The sequence below is a fragment of the Argopecten irradians genome, chromosome 9 (assembly GCF_041381155.1).
Source record: "Argopecten irradians isolate NY chromosome 9, Ai_NY, whole genome shotgun sequence".
Taxonomy (NCBI): Eukaryota; Metazoa; Mollusca; class Bivalvia; order Pectinida; family Pectinidae; genus Argopecten; species Argopecten irradians.
The window spans coordinates 8155460-8173350 of record NC_091142.1 but is presented as its reverse complement, the minus strand read 5'-3'; the positions used below and the strand labels follow the sequence as shown (position 1 = coordinate 8173350).

The 17891-nt window shown below is 34.4% G+C and overlaps 2 protein-coding genes across 3 annotated transcripts in view; both read right to left on the bottom strand.

Annotated features, from left to right (window-relative positions):
• The window catches only part of LOC138331383 (uncharacterized), a 28286-nt gene extending 21521 nt beyond the window's left edge, over positions 1–6765 (bottom strand). The window contains exons 1-8 of the mRNA XM_069278960.1: positions 6549–6765; positions 4823–5029; positions 4071–4148; positions 3618–3716; positions 2856–2949; positions 2322–2480; positions 771–982; positions 4–135 (exon numbers count right to left, since the gene is read on the bottom strand). Of these exons, the coding sequence (XP_069135061.1) occupies positions 4–135; positions 771–982; positions 2322–2480; positions 2856–2949; positions 3618–3716; positions 4071–4148; positions 4823–5021 (973 nt within the window). The 5' untranslated portion in view covers positions 5022–5029; positions 6549–6765. The remainder of the gene's footprint in view (positions 1–3; positions 136–770; positions 983–2321; positions 2481–2855; positions 2950–3617; positions 3717–4070; positions 4149–4822; positions 5030–6548) is intronic.
• A 3316-nt stretch (positions 6766–10081) lies between these two features.
• Positions 10082–16919, bottom strand: LOC138331311 (organic cation transporter protein-like). 2 transcript variants are annotated; one of them, XM_069278836.1, is made up of 10 exons: positions 16765–16919; positions 16354–16497; positions 15333–15507; positions 14708–14811; positions 14136–14281; positions 13473–13641; positions 12165–12380; positions 11326–11552; positions 10791–10975; positions 10082–10314 (listed from the first exon to the last, which is right to left on the bottom strand). In XM_069278836.1, the coding sequence occupies exons 2-10, from the start codon at positions 16494–16496 to the stop codon at positions 10117–10119; spliced, it is 1563 nt and encodes a 520-aa protein (XP_069134937.1). In that variant the 5' UTR covers position 16497; positions 16765–16919; the 3' UTR covers positions 10082–10116. The 2 variants fall into 2 exon arrangements, with proteins under 2 accessions (XP_069134937.1, XP_069134938.1); XM_069278837.1 differs by having other exon boundaries at positions 16716–16855.
• Between the last annotated feature and the right edge of the window lie 972 nt (positions 16920–17891).

Here is a 17891-nt window from a genome sequence, read left to right as displayed (position 1 = left end):
TACCGAAGAAGATATCCGAGACTGTCTGCCGTAAGTGTACGTCTGTTAACTGGCTCAGAAGCTCTTCATCCCCTTCATCTCCCTCGGCTTCTTTCCGTGTCTGGATCACAAAATCTGTGACATCCTTGATGTCATCTTCAAAAAGAAAAAAAAATGGGGAAATGCTGAACAGTTATGATAAACAGTAATGCTGAACAGCGATGCTAGATAGTAATGCTGAACATATATTCTGAACAGTTATGCTGAACAGTGATGCTAGATAGTAATGCTGAACATATATTCTGAACAGTAATGGTGAACAGTAATGCTGAATAGTTATGCTGAAGCAGTAATGCTAAACAGTTTAAAATATAAACTGTATAACATTAAATGATCCGGTATAGCGGAACCACGAACAAAAAAAACCCCAAAAAAAACAAAAAACGATAAAGTTGATATATACATTATTTGAGTCACTGTTTCATTGACAAACCACGAATACTCCTGCACATGAAATGATTTTAAACCTCCTTACCACAAAATTAAATATCCACGAATACTTCAGGTTATACAATATGACTCGCTTGTCATACTCTGTATTATTGCAATGTTTCGTTTCCATTTGTCATGGTTTTATTTGCTTTTTTTGCTTTCCACAGGAGATCGAGAATAATATTTTAAAAAAAGTAACCATTATTGTAATAATGTTAGATTAAGTGGCAATGATATTCATAATGTCATGTTAATATTTCATACAATGTTTCAAATGGTTCAAAGTATAAATCACTTACCTGTATTGTATTTTAAAAGATGCTCTTGGAACTCTTCTTTTATGAATTGAAAAACTTCTTCCCAAAGCCCTGCCATTTTGCGGTAGCGCTCACTTGGCCAGATTTTAACCAAAATCGGGAATACATCTTCTATTAAACCAAGTCCAAACTCCTTGATAAACTCATCGTCTTTCCCTACGAAATGCGTGAACGTTTTGTCGTCGAAATTATACCTGGAAATGTAAAAATTAACCAGGCATTAAAATGCGCTTCCTTAACCTGAAACGAATGTTTATGGAGCTATATATATCATATAGGGATATGTAAACTTTTCTTCATGAACAAAATAAATGTTGGATATGGAAATCACCGAAACCTTGTATATTATAATTTATTAAGATTAAATGGAACAAAAATAAATACATATTTGTAATATCAAAGTGTTATGAAGATGTATAAAATCGGTAAGAAAAAGGGTCATCGATATCACTGAAGAGATCTATGATACAAATTTAGATAAAATCAATCTTAGTATTTCAATTTCAACAAAATTTTATTTCAAATAAATTGAAATGGGATTAAACAACAGGCAGTGCCTATGTAAGTTCTCTCCCTGGTAACAAAATGTATATATACAAATGCAATGAAAGAGTATTTGAAATTTAAAGTATGTGTTTCAGAAGTCATGACACTTATGAGATATTATTAATGATATTATAGATAGTAATTTTGTTTTTCAAAAACTATAATAATAAAGAAATGAGAATGCAGCAGCCATGATGAAATTACCTTCACCCACCAGATACAGACCAGAGAGTCCATGTGGCTAATAAGCCGATGGTCATCCACCAATGGGATTCAGAAGTTCTACCATGGCTGCTGCATTCATGTATATGATTTAAAAGATAAAATGTTGCAGAATATTGAGATAAAGTTTGGTCTAAATTTATACTTGTCATGTCACATGCATTAATTTTAACAATTATCTAAACAGATATGTAGCTAAGATAAATGTATAAATCATGTATTCTAAATAGTATGACAATTTTTATAATAATACGTAAAATTTACAACTAATAAATGATAGGTATCTTAGTATGGAAGTCTCTTAAATCAAGTAGGAGACGTTTCCGTTAAATCTTCACGAATATATAAACTCGCGATCAAAAAGAGTTCTGCTGATATAAATAAATAACTAGAAAAGCAACTTTATAAGTTATAATGTACCTTTATTCCGAGGTTCTAAGTTTCCAAATATACAGTCGAGACTGCCTTATGTGACTTTCCAAGGGACCATTACAAAAAACAGTCACATAAGACAGGGGGTCAATTATAAGAGTCCAAGTTCATCCGCAACATCATGTAAGGTCACGTGACACAGGGAGTCGCTACATACACGGAGTCGTTCAGACAGTCTCGACTGAACATGCATCCATAAAATACGATCAATTATTGTTCAAGCAAAACACAAAGACTACAAATTTAAACTAATCAATTGATTTATTGCGTCAAACTGACTTCTGAAAAAACATGGGATATTGGACCTAGCGGTTCGAAAACTGACAGACTTACACTTTATTGAAGCAGAGACTGCACATGACGTTGAAGATCACGTGGTTAATGTAGGCGTGAGGGGTGAAAGGTTTGCCATTGATGTTGGTCAAAAGCGAAATAAATTCATTCATTGAGGCAAACACAGCTTTTTCCTGTTTGTCTCCTCTCAGGTACATCCTATATTAAATAAAAGTTATTTCATTTATAAAATACATTGAGGAAAACAAAGTTATAACGAACCTATTGGAATCTACGAAATACATGTTGATATAATTTCGAAGTATAAACAATTCTATATTGAAAATCTAATCCATATAAGTTAGAACAATCGATCCAACAGCGACCAAGTTTTTGCTTCAAAATGTTTATTTATAATAAACAAATACTCATATGTCATCTCAATTATAACGTCGACATAATGGTTATTTTTGGATGTCATTTATAGTCATTTTATCATATCTATCTACACCTTATATGCAATTGTGTGGTATGACGTCAGATGCGTGATGACGTTGTAACTATAACTTGACGACATGATGACGTTTAACCTACCTGAGAGCTTTAGTGGCAATCTTCCGGTGGATGTTTAAGCTCGGTGTATACTGTGAAAGAAGGATATCGCTGCCACCTTCACTTATCATGTTTCCTTTTTAGAATTCCCGGAAAAATAGAAGGTGAAATGAATTAAACGAATAAATCAGTAAATAATTCTGGGGACAAAGTATATAATTTATTTATACATTATTTGGTATTGGGTTATGTTAAAAAAAAACATATGGTCGTTTTTTTCACTAAAATATTTGAGTTCCAGTATGTTAATCGATATATAAAAGAAAAAAGTCAAATTCCTACTGATCAACTCTTGTAAATATTTCCGTAATACTTCTAAATGCAATTTTCAAATACCAAGTACCGAACCTCTACTGAACAATTAAAGGATTGTTAGATTGCAATTATTTAAGATAGTATAAATGCAATCTGGGTGGCAGATAAATAGAATAGCGCCTGTTAAGTCTTACAATTTTTTTTCACAGTAAAATATATTTCAGATGCTAGTGAACATTTAATAATCACGTTTCAACAATTTAACTTTTGTGTCAATTTTATCGCGCGGAGGAAACAGGGATCTCATTATTACTACACCAAGCCTAGGCCGCATCTATTGACGCATAAAGCAGATCACACACTATAATTGATATTAGAGTAAGGGGAGTCTCTGCGGCAAAATGTAAATATACAACATTCATAACTAGATGTCATCGTCACAATAAACAATTCTGTGTTATTCAAAACAAATTCCCAGAAAACACTTACCGGAAACAGTAACAGGTCGGTTGGCAAAGTCCGTTCCTTTGGTAACCATAGCCTCAGTTACCGCTTCTATTGTATTCAAGACCACCATTCTCATCGGACCTCACCAGAGAAAAGAAATATAAGTATGTGGAAGTATTTTTCCTATGCAGTGATTTAAAAAACAATTGCCATAAATGCATTCAATTTAAAAACGTTTTTAAAATGAAACATTAATAATATTTACCAAATTGGAAAAATGCATTAAGATTCTTCCATGATTTGCAATATTACTGCTAGCGACAAAACATAAAAATATGTTCATTTCGAACATGTGAAAAATACAGTTATAAACCTTTTCCCATCCATTCTCGAAATCATGTCAAAGGTTGATTGATGAAATAGTTTTAGAAAAATGGTTGATTTCAGCACCTAACTTTCTAACGAACATTTACTTGATTAACTTATAAAACTTACCAATTTGTATCGTAATGACTGGTCCGTACTGATTGGACAGTTTGGCACATGTCTCGTGTAGTCTCTGGTCCCCCAGCACTAATTATAGAGTCAAAATACATATATATGTAAAAGTTAACTGAGCATTCAACCTAGCCTGACGACTGACAGAAATATACAGTTGGTAACTATGTGTTTACGAATACCTTTTTAAACTACAGTAAAAAAATATTATGCATTTTTTTTGTTTAATTTGTTTTTATTAAGAAATATACACTAATTCTATTCAAAAATATCAAGCGTTACGAAGAAATGATGGGTTCGCTATAGTCGAAACAAAAAACGTCAATTAAGTTATAATTTCTTCATATAATTAATGCAGATTCGAACATCATCAAAAACAGCATAACAGATTTGCGATAATATATTTGATTTATACAGACTAGTTTGCGTTCAAATAATCATTTGTGAAAAATAACATAAATCATTGCACATTAAACATTTACTTTTGATATAGTGATCGAGGGATCTTTACGTCTTCGTCAGAGTTTCGTCTTTGCGTATTACAGAGTTAGCTCCCGTGCAGGTAGGTATCCATCATTATTTTGTGAGTGAAACTCATGTCGTTTTCGCAGAAAATATGACGTTACGCTCGCAAACATATGGCGTCATAATCAAGACAGTCCCGCACGTGCAGATAACTCTGTAATATGCAATTCCGGAATAATCGAGTATAGGACACTGCTTCTACTGGATTGGCTGCCGATACATACGACTGTAGTTTCCGACCAATGGTAAAGCGAGAGGCCCTGGCGGGAGGCGGTACCTATTTCTTCTTATCAACCAATAAACAGCGAGACCGACGCTGACGCTCAGCACACAGGTCGTCGGGGAGATGTGACTCTTAATTAGACTGGTCATCTCCTTGATGTTACATAGAAACTCTTTTATTTGTTCACGGAAGTCATCCATGGTCGAATCTGCAATAAATGTATGTTATATTAACAGTGATTAAAACTCGAGTCGATAATCAGTAATCGCCTGGGTTTGTTTTGTTCTATATTATTTTCAGGATCTTTTAGCCGTTATCGTTCAAGACTGTGAATTCGTACATATGTAAGATGACTAGATTTATTCCTAACCACAAACCATAGAACGATATCAACAAAATTTTCTAACTCAATAACATACAATTATGTTCTTAGCAAAATGTCCGCATATATCAGACCACGAATCGATAACCAATCATAAACTAAATACATTATCTGTTCAATTACCACTTACTCATTTCATACACCAGAAACACAGATAACGAAAATATGATTAGTATCATCCAATACAAGGTTTATTTTGTTGGGAGACTTAGGAAAGACGAGATGACGAGGCTTTGCCGAGTCATCTCGGCTTTCCGTGTCGAGCAACAAAAGAAAAATTGTATTGTAAGATATTAACTGTGCATTCTGTTTATCCTGCAACCATTATGACATTCAAGCGAAAGACAATTGTCAGCTATATACTTGATTTCGCTCGAAGCAAGACGCTTCTTTGATGCGGATGAAAAGATTCATTCACTTAACCGAAGGAGAGTGTACTCCTTTTCACTACCGTGGGAAATGAATAAGCGCATTTGCATACAGTGCCAATAATTCTGTGTGTAATATCAGTGAAACTATATGAAAACACTCAAAAAATATAATTACCTATCAAAAAATACTTTACAAATTTACAATACATACCTTTACCATGAGCCAAGAAAAAGACGACACCACCATACGAGATTTTCGATTTCGTAAAAATGAGGTCATTCCGGAGATTGTGACGTCACTTTTTAGCGGGACAGAATGACGATTTAGAAAATGTTCCTTCAGATATGGGACATATTCACGTAATTGTATTGACGGATAAAGCACAAATTCAGTATGCGGGGCAGTTGCAGGATAAAAACCAATGATTCTATGACATCAATCGATCGTATTTCGGGTAGAAAGTCGGCCACTTTGTATTGCCTCGCCGTTATTGAATTTGTCATATTAATTATATTCAATGGCATTTTAAACAAAGACCAAGTTCACGGAACCCAGACAAACATACGTAAGCTACATATCATCTTGCATGCATTTTTATTACGATGTTTCATATGTTATAGATTACCTATCCACATCCCATATTCGTGTCCGCTATATATAGCTGTTTACACCTGTGCGATATTGGAACAAGATAATCTTAACAGGTAACAGGCACGGTGGTATGTTTGCATGGGGTCTGTGAAACGTTGGCCACTGAGGACTATTAAAATGACACACTAAACAGCGAAGCGATCCAAAATGGCCGACTTTCTAACCTTAAATACATATGATGTATCCCTGAAGCATACCGCTCCAACACAAACGAAATCGTTCTGCTCAACCTTGTGTAGGGTAAGAAGTAAATACTAATGCACCGAATCAGACATTCCTCCATTACCGAGAACAGATTCACACATACAGTCTAGATACTCACCCGATCGATTCACTTTGTCGTCGGATCTTTTATGCCGCGCTGCTATCAAATAAAGATTAAGATTATTTATGTTCTGCTATATACTACGATAAGAGAAGCGTCCAACGGCGTTTGCAGCAGATCGATTTAACTTCTATGTGACGAGTTGTATGGGGAGTGCGTTCGTGTTACTTCTGATAGTGATTATAGTAAGACTCGATTCTATTTTATTTTCTATTTGCATATAACAGAGTTATCTGCCCTTCAAGGTAAATATTAATTGTGACGTCATGTGTTTGCAAGCGTAACGTCATACTTTTCATAGAAAACAACGTGAATTTTGCTCCCAATATAATGACTTCAGAATGGATAACTACCTGCAAGGGAGCTAACTCTGTAATATGCAAAGACGGAATAATTTTTTATCTGATAGTAAATGTTCATACACAATTGATGTACTGGTGTTGTCCTCTCCACTACTCCTCTCTCCCTCTCTCTCTCTCTTTCCCTCTTCTCTCTCTCTCTCTCTCTCTCCCTCTTCTCTCTCTCTCTCTTCCCCCTCTCTCTATAATCTATATCACAAATATTCTACACATAAATGCATCATTTAATTAATATATGCCTTAAAAGGTAGAAATATTTTCAGACAAAAAATTAATGTTTAACAAAATAAGTTTTAAAAAAGCCCAGATTTTACACAATGTGAAAACCCCTGCATTAGATATTCTATGTATGTTTTTAATTGTTTCCTCATTTTCGTTCAAAAAGATTTTAGGGATACCCTCCACAAAAACCGCATTAAAATCATGTCAAAGTTTTTGTAACACAGATATGTACAAAAATAATCCGGATTTTAAGGATTTTAAAATAGATAATATTCCTCCTGTAGCATCCTAACATATAAATAATATACCTGTAACATGTTCATACCTTCAGTAGGTGATATAGAACTCATAACTATATCCTGGGTTTTCCACAATAAAACGAAATACCGTTATTTTAAAATTAAGTCCGGACCCAATTTTAGTGAAAGATTGCATAAAAAATAGTAATGTTTTCTTTTTTTCTGAAAAAATGATCTCAAGAAAAATCGATTTTTTTTAGAATTTCCATGAAGATTGGCTTATTTGCAATACGAAAAGCCAATAAAAAGTATTTTTCAAATTATGACCGATTTGCTTCCTACAACCCCTTAAATTTTGGTCTGAAAATGTTAAAAAAATAGGCGAATCTGTAGCACTTTTCAACGTTTTATGTTATTCATATACCCTTGTTAGTTTTTAGCGATTGACACACCTTTAGATTGATACACTTCAAGTAAACACTCGAAAAGGTTCTAGACGAAATACTTGCTCGAATGCCGATTCCAGAAGCGAGTTGTAATAGATGGGTACGGAGAAATAAAATACGTTTGCCGGGATTCGGATAGCGACGTAACAAACGTATGACGTCACAGAAGGGGCGGTCTACGTTAATTGTTACATTTTCAAAAAAGAACCTCCTTTATTGTGAAAGTACTTGTAACACAGCAAAAAATTGATAATGAGTTTGAGACAACTAAGTGGCCTCTTGATTTGACCGTGTGCATTGACTATAACTATTAAAATAATAAATACTAAATGTAAAATGTTGTTTTGTTCGCATTTGAATAATTGATATCGATGAAATATAAATAGATATTCGATACGTCTGTAACTGTTCGGTTCATGCTTGAATGATTTATTATAACTGATGGAATTCTTCGAGCTCGACATTTCAATACGATAAGTTCTGGCATTTATTATCTTACAGATAAGGCTTTTCTGAATAAATTACAATGATATTATTAATAGAACTAAACTAGTGTTCGTTACTATAAGCTACGATTCATGAAAGAATCCTCCGAAGAATGTGTGTAAATACTAAGTTTCTGGCGAAGCCTTTCAAATATGTGAGGATACTAAAGGTAAAGAAGGGTGAGTACCCATGCGCATATACTGCGAACACATTAATCCAAAATCTTTTGATCCGAACATTTCGATTGTCTTCTAAAATTCAAATTACTTATCTCGGGATTCCCAGCCATGTGGATACGGGATCGAAGAGGAAAGACCGATAAAGCAGCTAAGACTGCTCTTCGCCTAGCACAAACAAATTTGAAACTACCCTACACTGACATCAAACCTTCAATTCAGTCAGCCATTAAACATCATTGGCAACAAAGGTGGTCTAACGAGACAAACAATAAAGTGTTTTTAAAAATACAACCTACACTTTCCAGTCGGAGAGACCGCAGAGAGGCAGTTGTTCTCTCTCGGCTCCGAAGTTGACACACATATTTTACACATTCCTATCTATTGAGAGGGGAGGATCCTCCTACATGCCATGCATGTGATTCTCCTCTTACAGTGGAGCATGTTTTATTGCATTGTATTGATTTTAAACACATACGAGATAAGTATTATAATGTCTCCGACACTTTGTTCCACGCCGTGAGACATAATCGTATTTTCAACTATCTCAAAGAGATCGGCATTTTAAACAAAATTTGAACGTTTTCTCATCGTATCTTATATTCATATCAACATTACACTCATCGTTTCATCTTATCCGAATCTTTTAGATACAGTCCTTGTTTATATCCTAATACTAATGTCTGCCTTGTGGTTTGGCCCTAAATGACCTTAGTTGTCGATGGGTAGTAAAACTCAAACAGACATAACAATTTTTTAGATACAGTCCTTATTTATATCCTAATACTAATGCCTACCTTGTAGTCTGGCCCTAAATGATCTTAGTTGTCGATGGGCCGTAAAACTTAAAAAAAACACCATATACTGCTAAGCGAGTAAATTACGCGGGTGGTATTCTCGCTTTATTCCCGCGTTTACACATAAATTCACAAATTTTAAACAGCGAAATATCCAGAAATCCAATGAAATACCTAAGAACATTAGTTAAAAGAGTTACAGTTATTAGTGAACCGCGAAATGTAAACTCCGCAAATTGGTATACTCTTCTAACCGCGAAATTATGACCCCGTGAATTTACAGCGCTAATCAGTATGCAAAAGTGCGATTTTCACCTGAATTCAATGGTGATTGTGGCATGGACAGCCTGTCCTGTCCAGATTACGCCAATGAGAGATATAATTTAAAGTTTTTGACTAGTTCATTGGTCATACTTCGACACCTCGGGTGACATTTCGCGTTGACACATTGGAAACATTCACCTTAACTGGGCCCATCTCCCTATAACGGTAGTTTACAACCCCATTATAGAGTCTTTACACGCTTGTAACATCCCAACAGGCAAGTTACCATAAGTGGACCGTGACTAACAAACTGGTTCTGCCCGCTTGAGCTCAGCATGGTTGCCAAGATGTTCCGGAAGTGAGTTAATGTATACAAATGTAGGATGAAATATGTTTCATGGTTTGTAGTTTTTGTGACAATTATATGAAAACATAGGTCGTTATATTTATAATTTTGGTCTCGCAGCAACCATGAGAATAACGTAAATCGCTACGCAATGAATATTTTATATTATACAGTTAAATAAACAACCAAACGACATTATTGTTTTTTTCTTTTAAAATTAATTAAAACGCCTAAAGTTTTGTTGACCAGACAGGATCATTATTATCAGTTTTATTATCCGCTTCATTAGTAAGATCTGTCATTACTTGAGGCATTGGTTTGTTCAAAGTTTCTGGAAGATTTAAGTTCAATAAGCCACCAGATATAGAAACAGATGCGTATACAATAGCAGGTAAGGCTGCCCTGTAACTGACATCCACAGTCTCGTTCTGAAAATAATTTTAAAAAAAAACACATCATAAAATGGTAATTTATTTACATGTAAAATAATCGTGCTTTCATGTGACAAGAAGCGTTAATGTTGCTTGTTTCAGTGAAACTAATACCAGTTTTTCGGCAATCCGAATTACCACATTTCGCAAACGTGATTGCAAACAGTAATAATCCGTTGTTAGGATGAAATTTATAAGAATAGTGACATCAATGCTTATTATTAATATTTCAGACAACTTAATAAAATAACAAACTATGTAAAGTACGACTCCATTAATTTTCAAAAAGATTATTTATTTTCAAACAATACGTAACGTCAATATATCGTAATATCACCATAACGTCGAGATTCCCGTCATTCTCGGATTTTTATCATTTCAGAAATATAAAGAAAAAATTAATCCGCCAATCAGAAAGTCGGATTTAGTATGAAAACAAAGAAAAGTTATGTGCATAAAGAAACAATGCTCACCATGTAAGCTATGTAAGGGGCGATCATGCCCCCCGACATGTACGAGACATTTGCTGCAGAGATGAAGAAGCTCCTGATGGAGGTAGGAAAAAGTTCACTAGTGTATGTGAAGAGGATGGTGGAAGCATCCGAGATACAGATCCTTATTAATATCGTCGCAACAGCCAGGAGCCAATACCATTTTACTATAAAAAGAAACCAGAATTATTATTACAAGAATGTCAATACATAATCATAACACTCAAACATACTTTTATGAATTTGAAAAAGTGTCGTGAAAGAAAACAAAAATGTTCAATTTTCGACGAAACAATTTTAAGCAGCTTCATGGAAATGACCATCCTCCATACTCCAGAGGTTCCGATCAAATACGATCTCTACACCCTTGGACTACCTCATATAGATCATGTATATATCATTTGTCAAAAACTTTTGCAATTTTTTTTAGATCGCACGCAAACGAATGTTGGTGTTCAGTATAAACATAATTTTTATACTATCTGTTGGCAGATAATTTTTATTGATAATTACTTACCTGTATCCAAATAGAGCGTTGTGAATATAAGGATGAAACACAAGATACTGCAAATAGCGAAAAAGAATACGATGACCGCTTTACGCCTCAGTCTATTACTAAGACAAAGACATCCCATCTGTGATGCGAGTTCCGTTAGGACACATATGGAAAAGTTGAGATAGACATTTCCTCCGAGAGTCCCAAGATTCAAGGACAGTCCGGCGAAGAGGAAGCCACACACAAACCTAATGGAGGTGGAATAGACGCATTGCATTTTAAAACAGTTTCCTTTACATTTACCATTGGATTTGTTTTACATCGATGTCGATTAGGGAAATAGCTGTGGGTTTTTAACCGTTCTGCGTAGATAAGAGTATTTGCTTCAAATCAAAACAAAAGAAATATTGTTATATCAACTACCATATTCGTCGTAATTAGAGCCCATCTCCCTATAAGCGCCCCCTCTATTTCTGAAGAAAGTCTTTCACCTGCAAATCCCGGCATAATGATGCTTGTTTACTGTGATAGATTATATTAATGTGCCATGGGTACAGAAAGAGTTGACTTATTTTAGATTATTTTCATCCACAAAATTAATTTTGTTTTCCTTATAAGCTTCCCTTTGTTAAAATATTTAAGCTCCTGGGCGCTCATTACGGCGAACACGGTATATTGCTATATTTTTATTTGATAGCACACATAACATCGTGTGCAAAAACGTTTCTTTATGAAGACTCCAAAACTATCTGATACAAATCTGTTATACGTGTACACAAGATTCGATGACGTTGCTAATAATCTACCAATACCATGTTCTACGTCATACAAATTTGCAGAAGTTTCTGGAACTATTTTACCAAGTGTATGTATTCACTATCCAGCGGACGAGAAGCCTACGAGATTGGAACAACGGCTTTAATTCCGACATGACGCTGGGAGGCTTGAGTTCCTTTGTTATCTGTAGGGCATCTGGGAGAGTCGTGCTGTTCGAACGAGACATCCGTCTTAGAGAGTTCATAGTTTTACCATCCTTTCCTTTAGCATGTAGCCATCTGACTGATTCTGGAAGCACTCTGAAAAAGAAATAGAATTTAAAAATAAAAGTATTTGAAAAACCTTTCTATATTCATTTTTAATTTTTTATTATCGGTATATCAAACAAAATAAATTAATATCAGATTTTTTTTATATTCCTGAAAGCAAATAAACAAAATCTCACAATATGTTATATCAATAGGATTTCCGCCATTTTATCGATATTGAAGGATACAAATGCTTATATTTGCTTTAAAGTTAAAGGAGTTACTTCCCTTGTATTATATAACTTTTCAACACTTTTGTATCGTTTTATTGTGTTTCTATTCCAATGAAGTCTGAAAGTGCGAAAAGGCAATTAATGATTATAAATTGATTTTCTCAATGTTATTACCTAGAAAAAAAAAGTCGTTAAACGAAAATAATTCAATTTTGCTTGTTACGAGTATTTTCATTGGCTTGAAAATTTACTTTATCAGCCCATAAAGGAAAAAATGGCGTCGTCGTTTGTGACGTTGCTTCTGATTGGCTGAGATAACGGCGTAATGATTTCATAGACAAAAAAGTACCAAAATGAATTTTGAGTATTGAAGAGATTATTTTTAGTAAATTGAATTATAAGGATTAATTTGAATAGATTTTTTATGTTATGGATATATAACACAAAAATCTGAGTGTACTCTCATCATAAACCGCTTCGCGGTTATTTAGAGTACACTCAGATTTTTTGTTGATCCTTAAATGTACATGTATTTAAATGATTGTGAATCCTGATTTAATGATACCTATCGGAACTCCTTGGATGTAATTGTCGTACATTGATATCAGATGTGACACAAGGGCATCCATTTTGAAATTAAAAGATATTCTCATAACAAACGGTTGCCTTCCAGGACAACACCCCTCGAATGCGTCAGTTCATTAATGCCGTGTGTTGTCCGTCTCGAAGGAGAAAAGATTACATTCATTTTCCACCAAACGACTATAGAAGTTCAACATTTCATTAACTTTCAAATATCTTATGCGCACTTATAATTAGGGCGTAATTAGGTTTTTCGGCGAAAAACATGTTTGATTTTCTTACGTATGTTATACATCCGAGGAGTTCCGATTGGTAAAGATACACTTACAAAGGATAAAGAAGGCAAAGTACTGAAGGTACTGAGACCACTATCTGTAGGGTTTTCCAGTCCCGGATGAAAAACGCAAGGCAACAAAGAGTCAACTCGGCAAGCGTGTATATCACGTCAGGGAGAATGGCAGCAAATGCTCGCCACGAAGGACCAACAATCTCTATAACTAAACAAAGAAAAACATTTGTCATTTGTCATTGTAACTTTTTTTCCCATTTTCGCTAACTAATATGTACAATCAACATACTTTATTCCAATTTAGTTAAAAATATTGTCTCAGTTTCTAACAATACAATATGGCTTAAACATCTAAAATATCATATTAATAAGTAAGTTTTGGTAGTTTTCCTAACCGATTTTCTTTTCGATTATAGATCAAATGCAAATAATGATATGTTTTATATATACTCTGTAATAGACCCTGTAAACTACGTAGAAATGATTGTTTGTTTGTTTAGTTTTACGTCCTATTAACAGCCAGGGTCATGTAAGGACGTGCCAGGTTTGTTGGTGGAGGAAAGCCGGAGTACCCGGAGAAAAACCACCGGCCAGCGGTCAGTACCTGGCAACTGCCCCACATGGGAGTAGAAATGAAATTAAATGTAAAAAGAGATGATCCATGTGTATCGGGTCAATATTTGTGTAATAACTGCTATGTACCTAATATCTTAATCTGACCGACGTTGCATCCGATTCCAGTGAGGAACCTGAGAGCAGCGAACACGTAGACATTGGGTGCCCATGCACTACCGACGGAGAAACATAAAAACAGCATGATAATGCACGCCACCGGCTTACGACCGAGCCTAAAAACAAAAATATATATTCATATATACATACAGAAACGAATATATGTTTATCTGTTCCCATGATATTCCAGAGGTTACTATCACTCGTTATAATCACCCACTGACATAGCATAACAACAGATTCTGTATTGAAATGAATTAACATACAGGAGTAACCATGAAAAGTAGAACGCATCAGGCAGTACCTGTTCTGATCAGATTGCGATTGAAGATAATTTGAAAATTCTCGATACTTTTTGTTTCTAATTCAAATTGCACCTGCGTATTCTTGAATGAAATTCACTTAAAACCAGCATACTACTTAAATTGTGCTTATTATTTTAACACATTTAAATGGGAATAAACTGGTTCATGTACATTACATAAAAAGTCATGTGAATGAAATGGATTAAAATTTAGCGTTTCAGATTGATTAATACTTACGAGTCCCCTACTGCGGCGACAAATAGGAAGCTGACCACTACTCCTAGGAAAAAGGCCATTCCGATGTGTGACTTCATGATGGCATTCTCACAGACAAGCTGGAACTATATATGACTATAATCAATAAATTCTTACAATATATAACAACATATTTTCTCAAAAGGTAGAAATGGACATTTCCTTTTTAGATAAACTATCTCGACGAAATTGTAGTCTATGTAGTGTAGCGTACATTCATGCCGATTTCGACATCATGACCAATTTTAATACACCTTTGAGAAATGATATATTGGTTATTCTCTATCAAGCATTTGTGACCATAATGTAATATTTCTCTTGTTAAAATGAGGTTACAACCGATAGGGTAGGTAACTCTACAGAATAAATCATATCAGAAATTTTAAGTTGGCAAAATGAAACTAGCTCCTTTATCCATTGTAATGTTATATTGTTTTCTCTGAAAAGTATGAAAGGTTACGCTCTCAAACACATAACGTCATATTCAATACAGGTCTACCCGCAAATGCAGTTAACTTTGTAATATGCCAACGCATCATATGATTCAGTACTGGTACTGTGAAAAGATATTGTTTCAACAACAAAGTAAAATGAAGTATAAACTTACGTCAGATATCGGTGTACTTATCAGTTCGCCAGTGTCAAATACCCAAGATGTACAAGCAAGTTCAGAGGTCAAATTGGTGAAGTTGTCATAGTAACCTATATGACAAATTTCTTTTGCTGTGACAAGGGACGAGTTTGACGACAAGCCAATACTTGCATTGCCATAGCTGTTACATCTACGATAAATTGAAATAAGAAATAATTCTATAGTGATTGGTGCATGTTTTATCACTATATTGTAATAATCAATTTTATTTGGATCAAGATGTTCTATAAATCCATAAAAGAAAAAATGGCGCCGGCGTTTGTAACGTCGCTTATGATTGACCGTGATGACGGCGCAATGATTTCTTAGAAAAAAAACCCCATCCCAACATGAAATTTTAATTTGAATAAGATTATCTTTAGTAAACTGGATTATAATGATTAATTTGAATATATTTTTAAAGCTTAAAACAGCATACAAATCTGAGTGAACTTTCGCGGATTATTTAAGATACGCTCTGAATCCTTAAATATCAATTGCGTGTACATCCATTACCAAACTATCAGGTTGAATTAAAAAAAAAGGAAAAAATGCTTTAAGTAAAATATTTGAATGATTGGAATTATGAAATAAATGTAATAAATGTAAGAACTTTGAACAGTTGTTCTAAAGGAGCAAATAGTTTATGTCTTCTATTATGTCTTTTATTCAAATTAAAATACATTTCAATATGATAACATGTTATGATTGTTTAATAAGCATTAAAACTGAATTGTTATACATGCAATATCCATAGATCAATAAAGTTTAATAGCGTAAATGTTATTTAAAAATATTTTCTTCCAATTAATTTTGAGTATTATCTACATCGCCTGAGAGCGGTGCCATTTTGCATATAGCACACAGCAAACAAAGCACTGACGATGGTACGATAATGTAGGAAGCAAATATTTCGCGGGTGTTTTAAATTCGCGGATTTCAGTAAAACCGCAAAAATAAAGCACTGGCAAATGTTACCCTCTATGCAGTAACTTACGTATGTGTGTGGTCGGTGAGTATAAAGACAGGGATCATTGTATACATGGAGTACAGGAAACAGGGGTAGAGAACTAACAATAACACTCGTCTCTGGTAAGGTCCAAACGCACCCAGCTCAGTGATGACCTCGTCAAAATGCATTCTGACAATAAAACGTGAATAGAAGCTATTGATTGTTCAATCATGAAGTTTAATATGTACGTATATACAAAATGCAATAATACAACAATTATTATTGTGTTACGAAAATATGTATCTGCGTTATCTAGGTCAGATTATTGCAATCAGCTGTGTCGGTTACGATTGCCGTTTAAATGTATTATTTATAAATCTTTGGCTCTATTAAGTAGAATAATATACCTGAGATAACTTTATCTTATCATCGTAATAGTCGTTAACACATATTTACATCTATGTATCCAGTAATGCTGTCAGTAGTAATTTACTACGTCCTCTCCTAGGCGCTGACATCTTTGTTTATGATTTGTAATACAAAATATATATAGATAGATACGTAGGCCCTCATGGGTTATTGTCTCTGTCGCGTTACGTCATTGGTCGGTCCGTCGCTACGCTGGATCCTCGATGCGCGAGTTTCCCTCCATCCATCCATCCATCTGTGAAGCTGGTATTTTCGTAGCTCCAGATACAAGGTAATTTTACCATACTGGAAACTCCAAATTTATTTATTTAATTGTTTATTTATTATTCAACGGCACCAGGCACGTTAGTAAAGCCGATAATTTATATCGGAAGCATTTTTATTATTAAGTTATAAAATATTATTAGAGCGTCTGCTAGGGGTTGTCCCGAGTAGCCCCGAGGAGAGCCCCGAGCTCTGCCCCAATCAGGTGCCCCGAATTGGGGTGACGTAACCCCAAACATTCTTGGGGAAAGCCCCGACCAGAGAGGTTAGTTGACGTACTCGATTGTTTGTAAAATCATTAACTTATCATATTTGTATTAATTTTATATATGATTTAATAAATGTGAGGTTGAATTTATTACAACTCTTTGTTGTTCATTCGCGGGATCCGTCTACCTGGGACGAGGAAATTACTTTGTTTACAACCCGAATATTTACTTTCCTCCTCCCAGAACGACATATCTTATTCGAACTCTTATATTGTCTGCGGCGCCTCAATAGGTCTTTTTAGACCCCTATTACGCAGCAATTGCATCCAAATGTTTTTAGTAGAATGTAGATGGTATGATGAAATAAGACGACCGACGTTATCTTCACTCGTTTGATTTCAATGGTTCTTTTTTTTTGAAATGCTGCTTTTTCGAGTCATTTTCTGTAGCTGATAATAAAACAATATTTTAGCCGTACAACACGATGTACAAAAAATGTAATTAAAACTGTTAGAATTTTGCTTCCATTGACTAGTTAAGATACACGTGTAATGAAGTTATAATTTACTTCGCCAATTTAACTTTAATGATGTTTAACTTTTGTTCTATTATTTTTTTTCTGTTAATTGACTGTTTTTTATTGTTCTATATTAAATGTTAATGCGTGTGAATGATTATGTA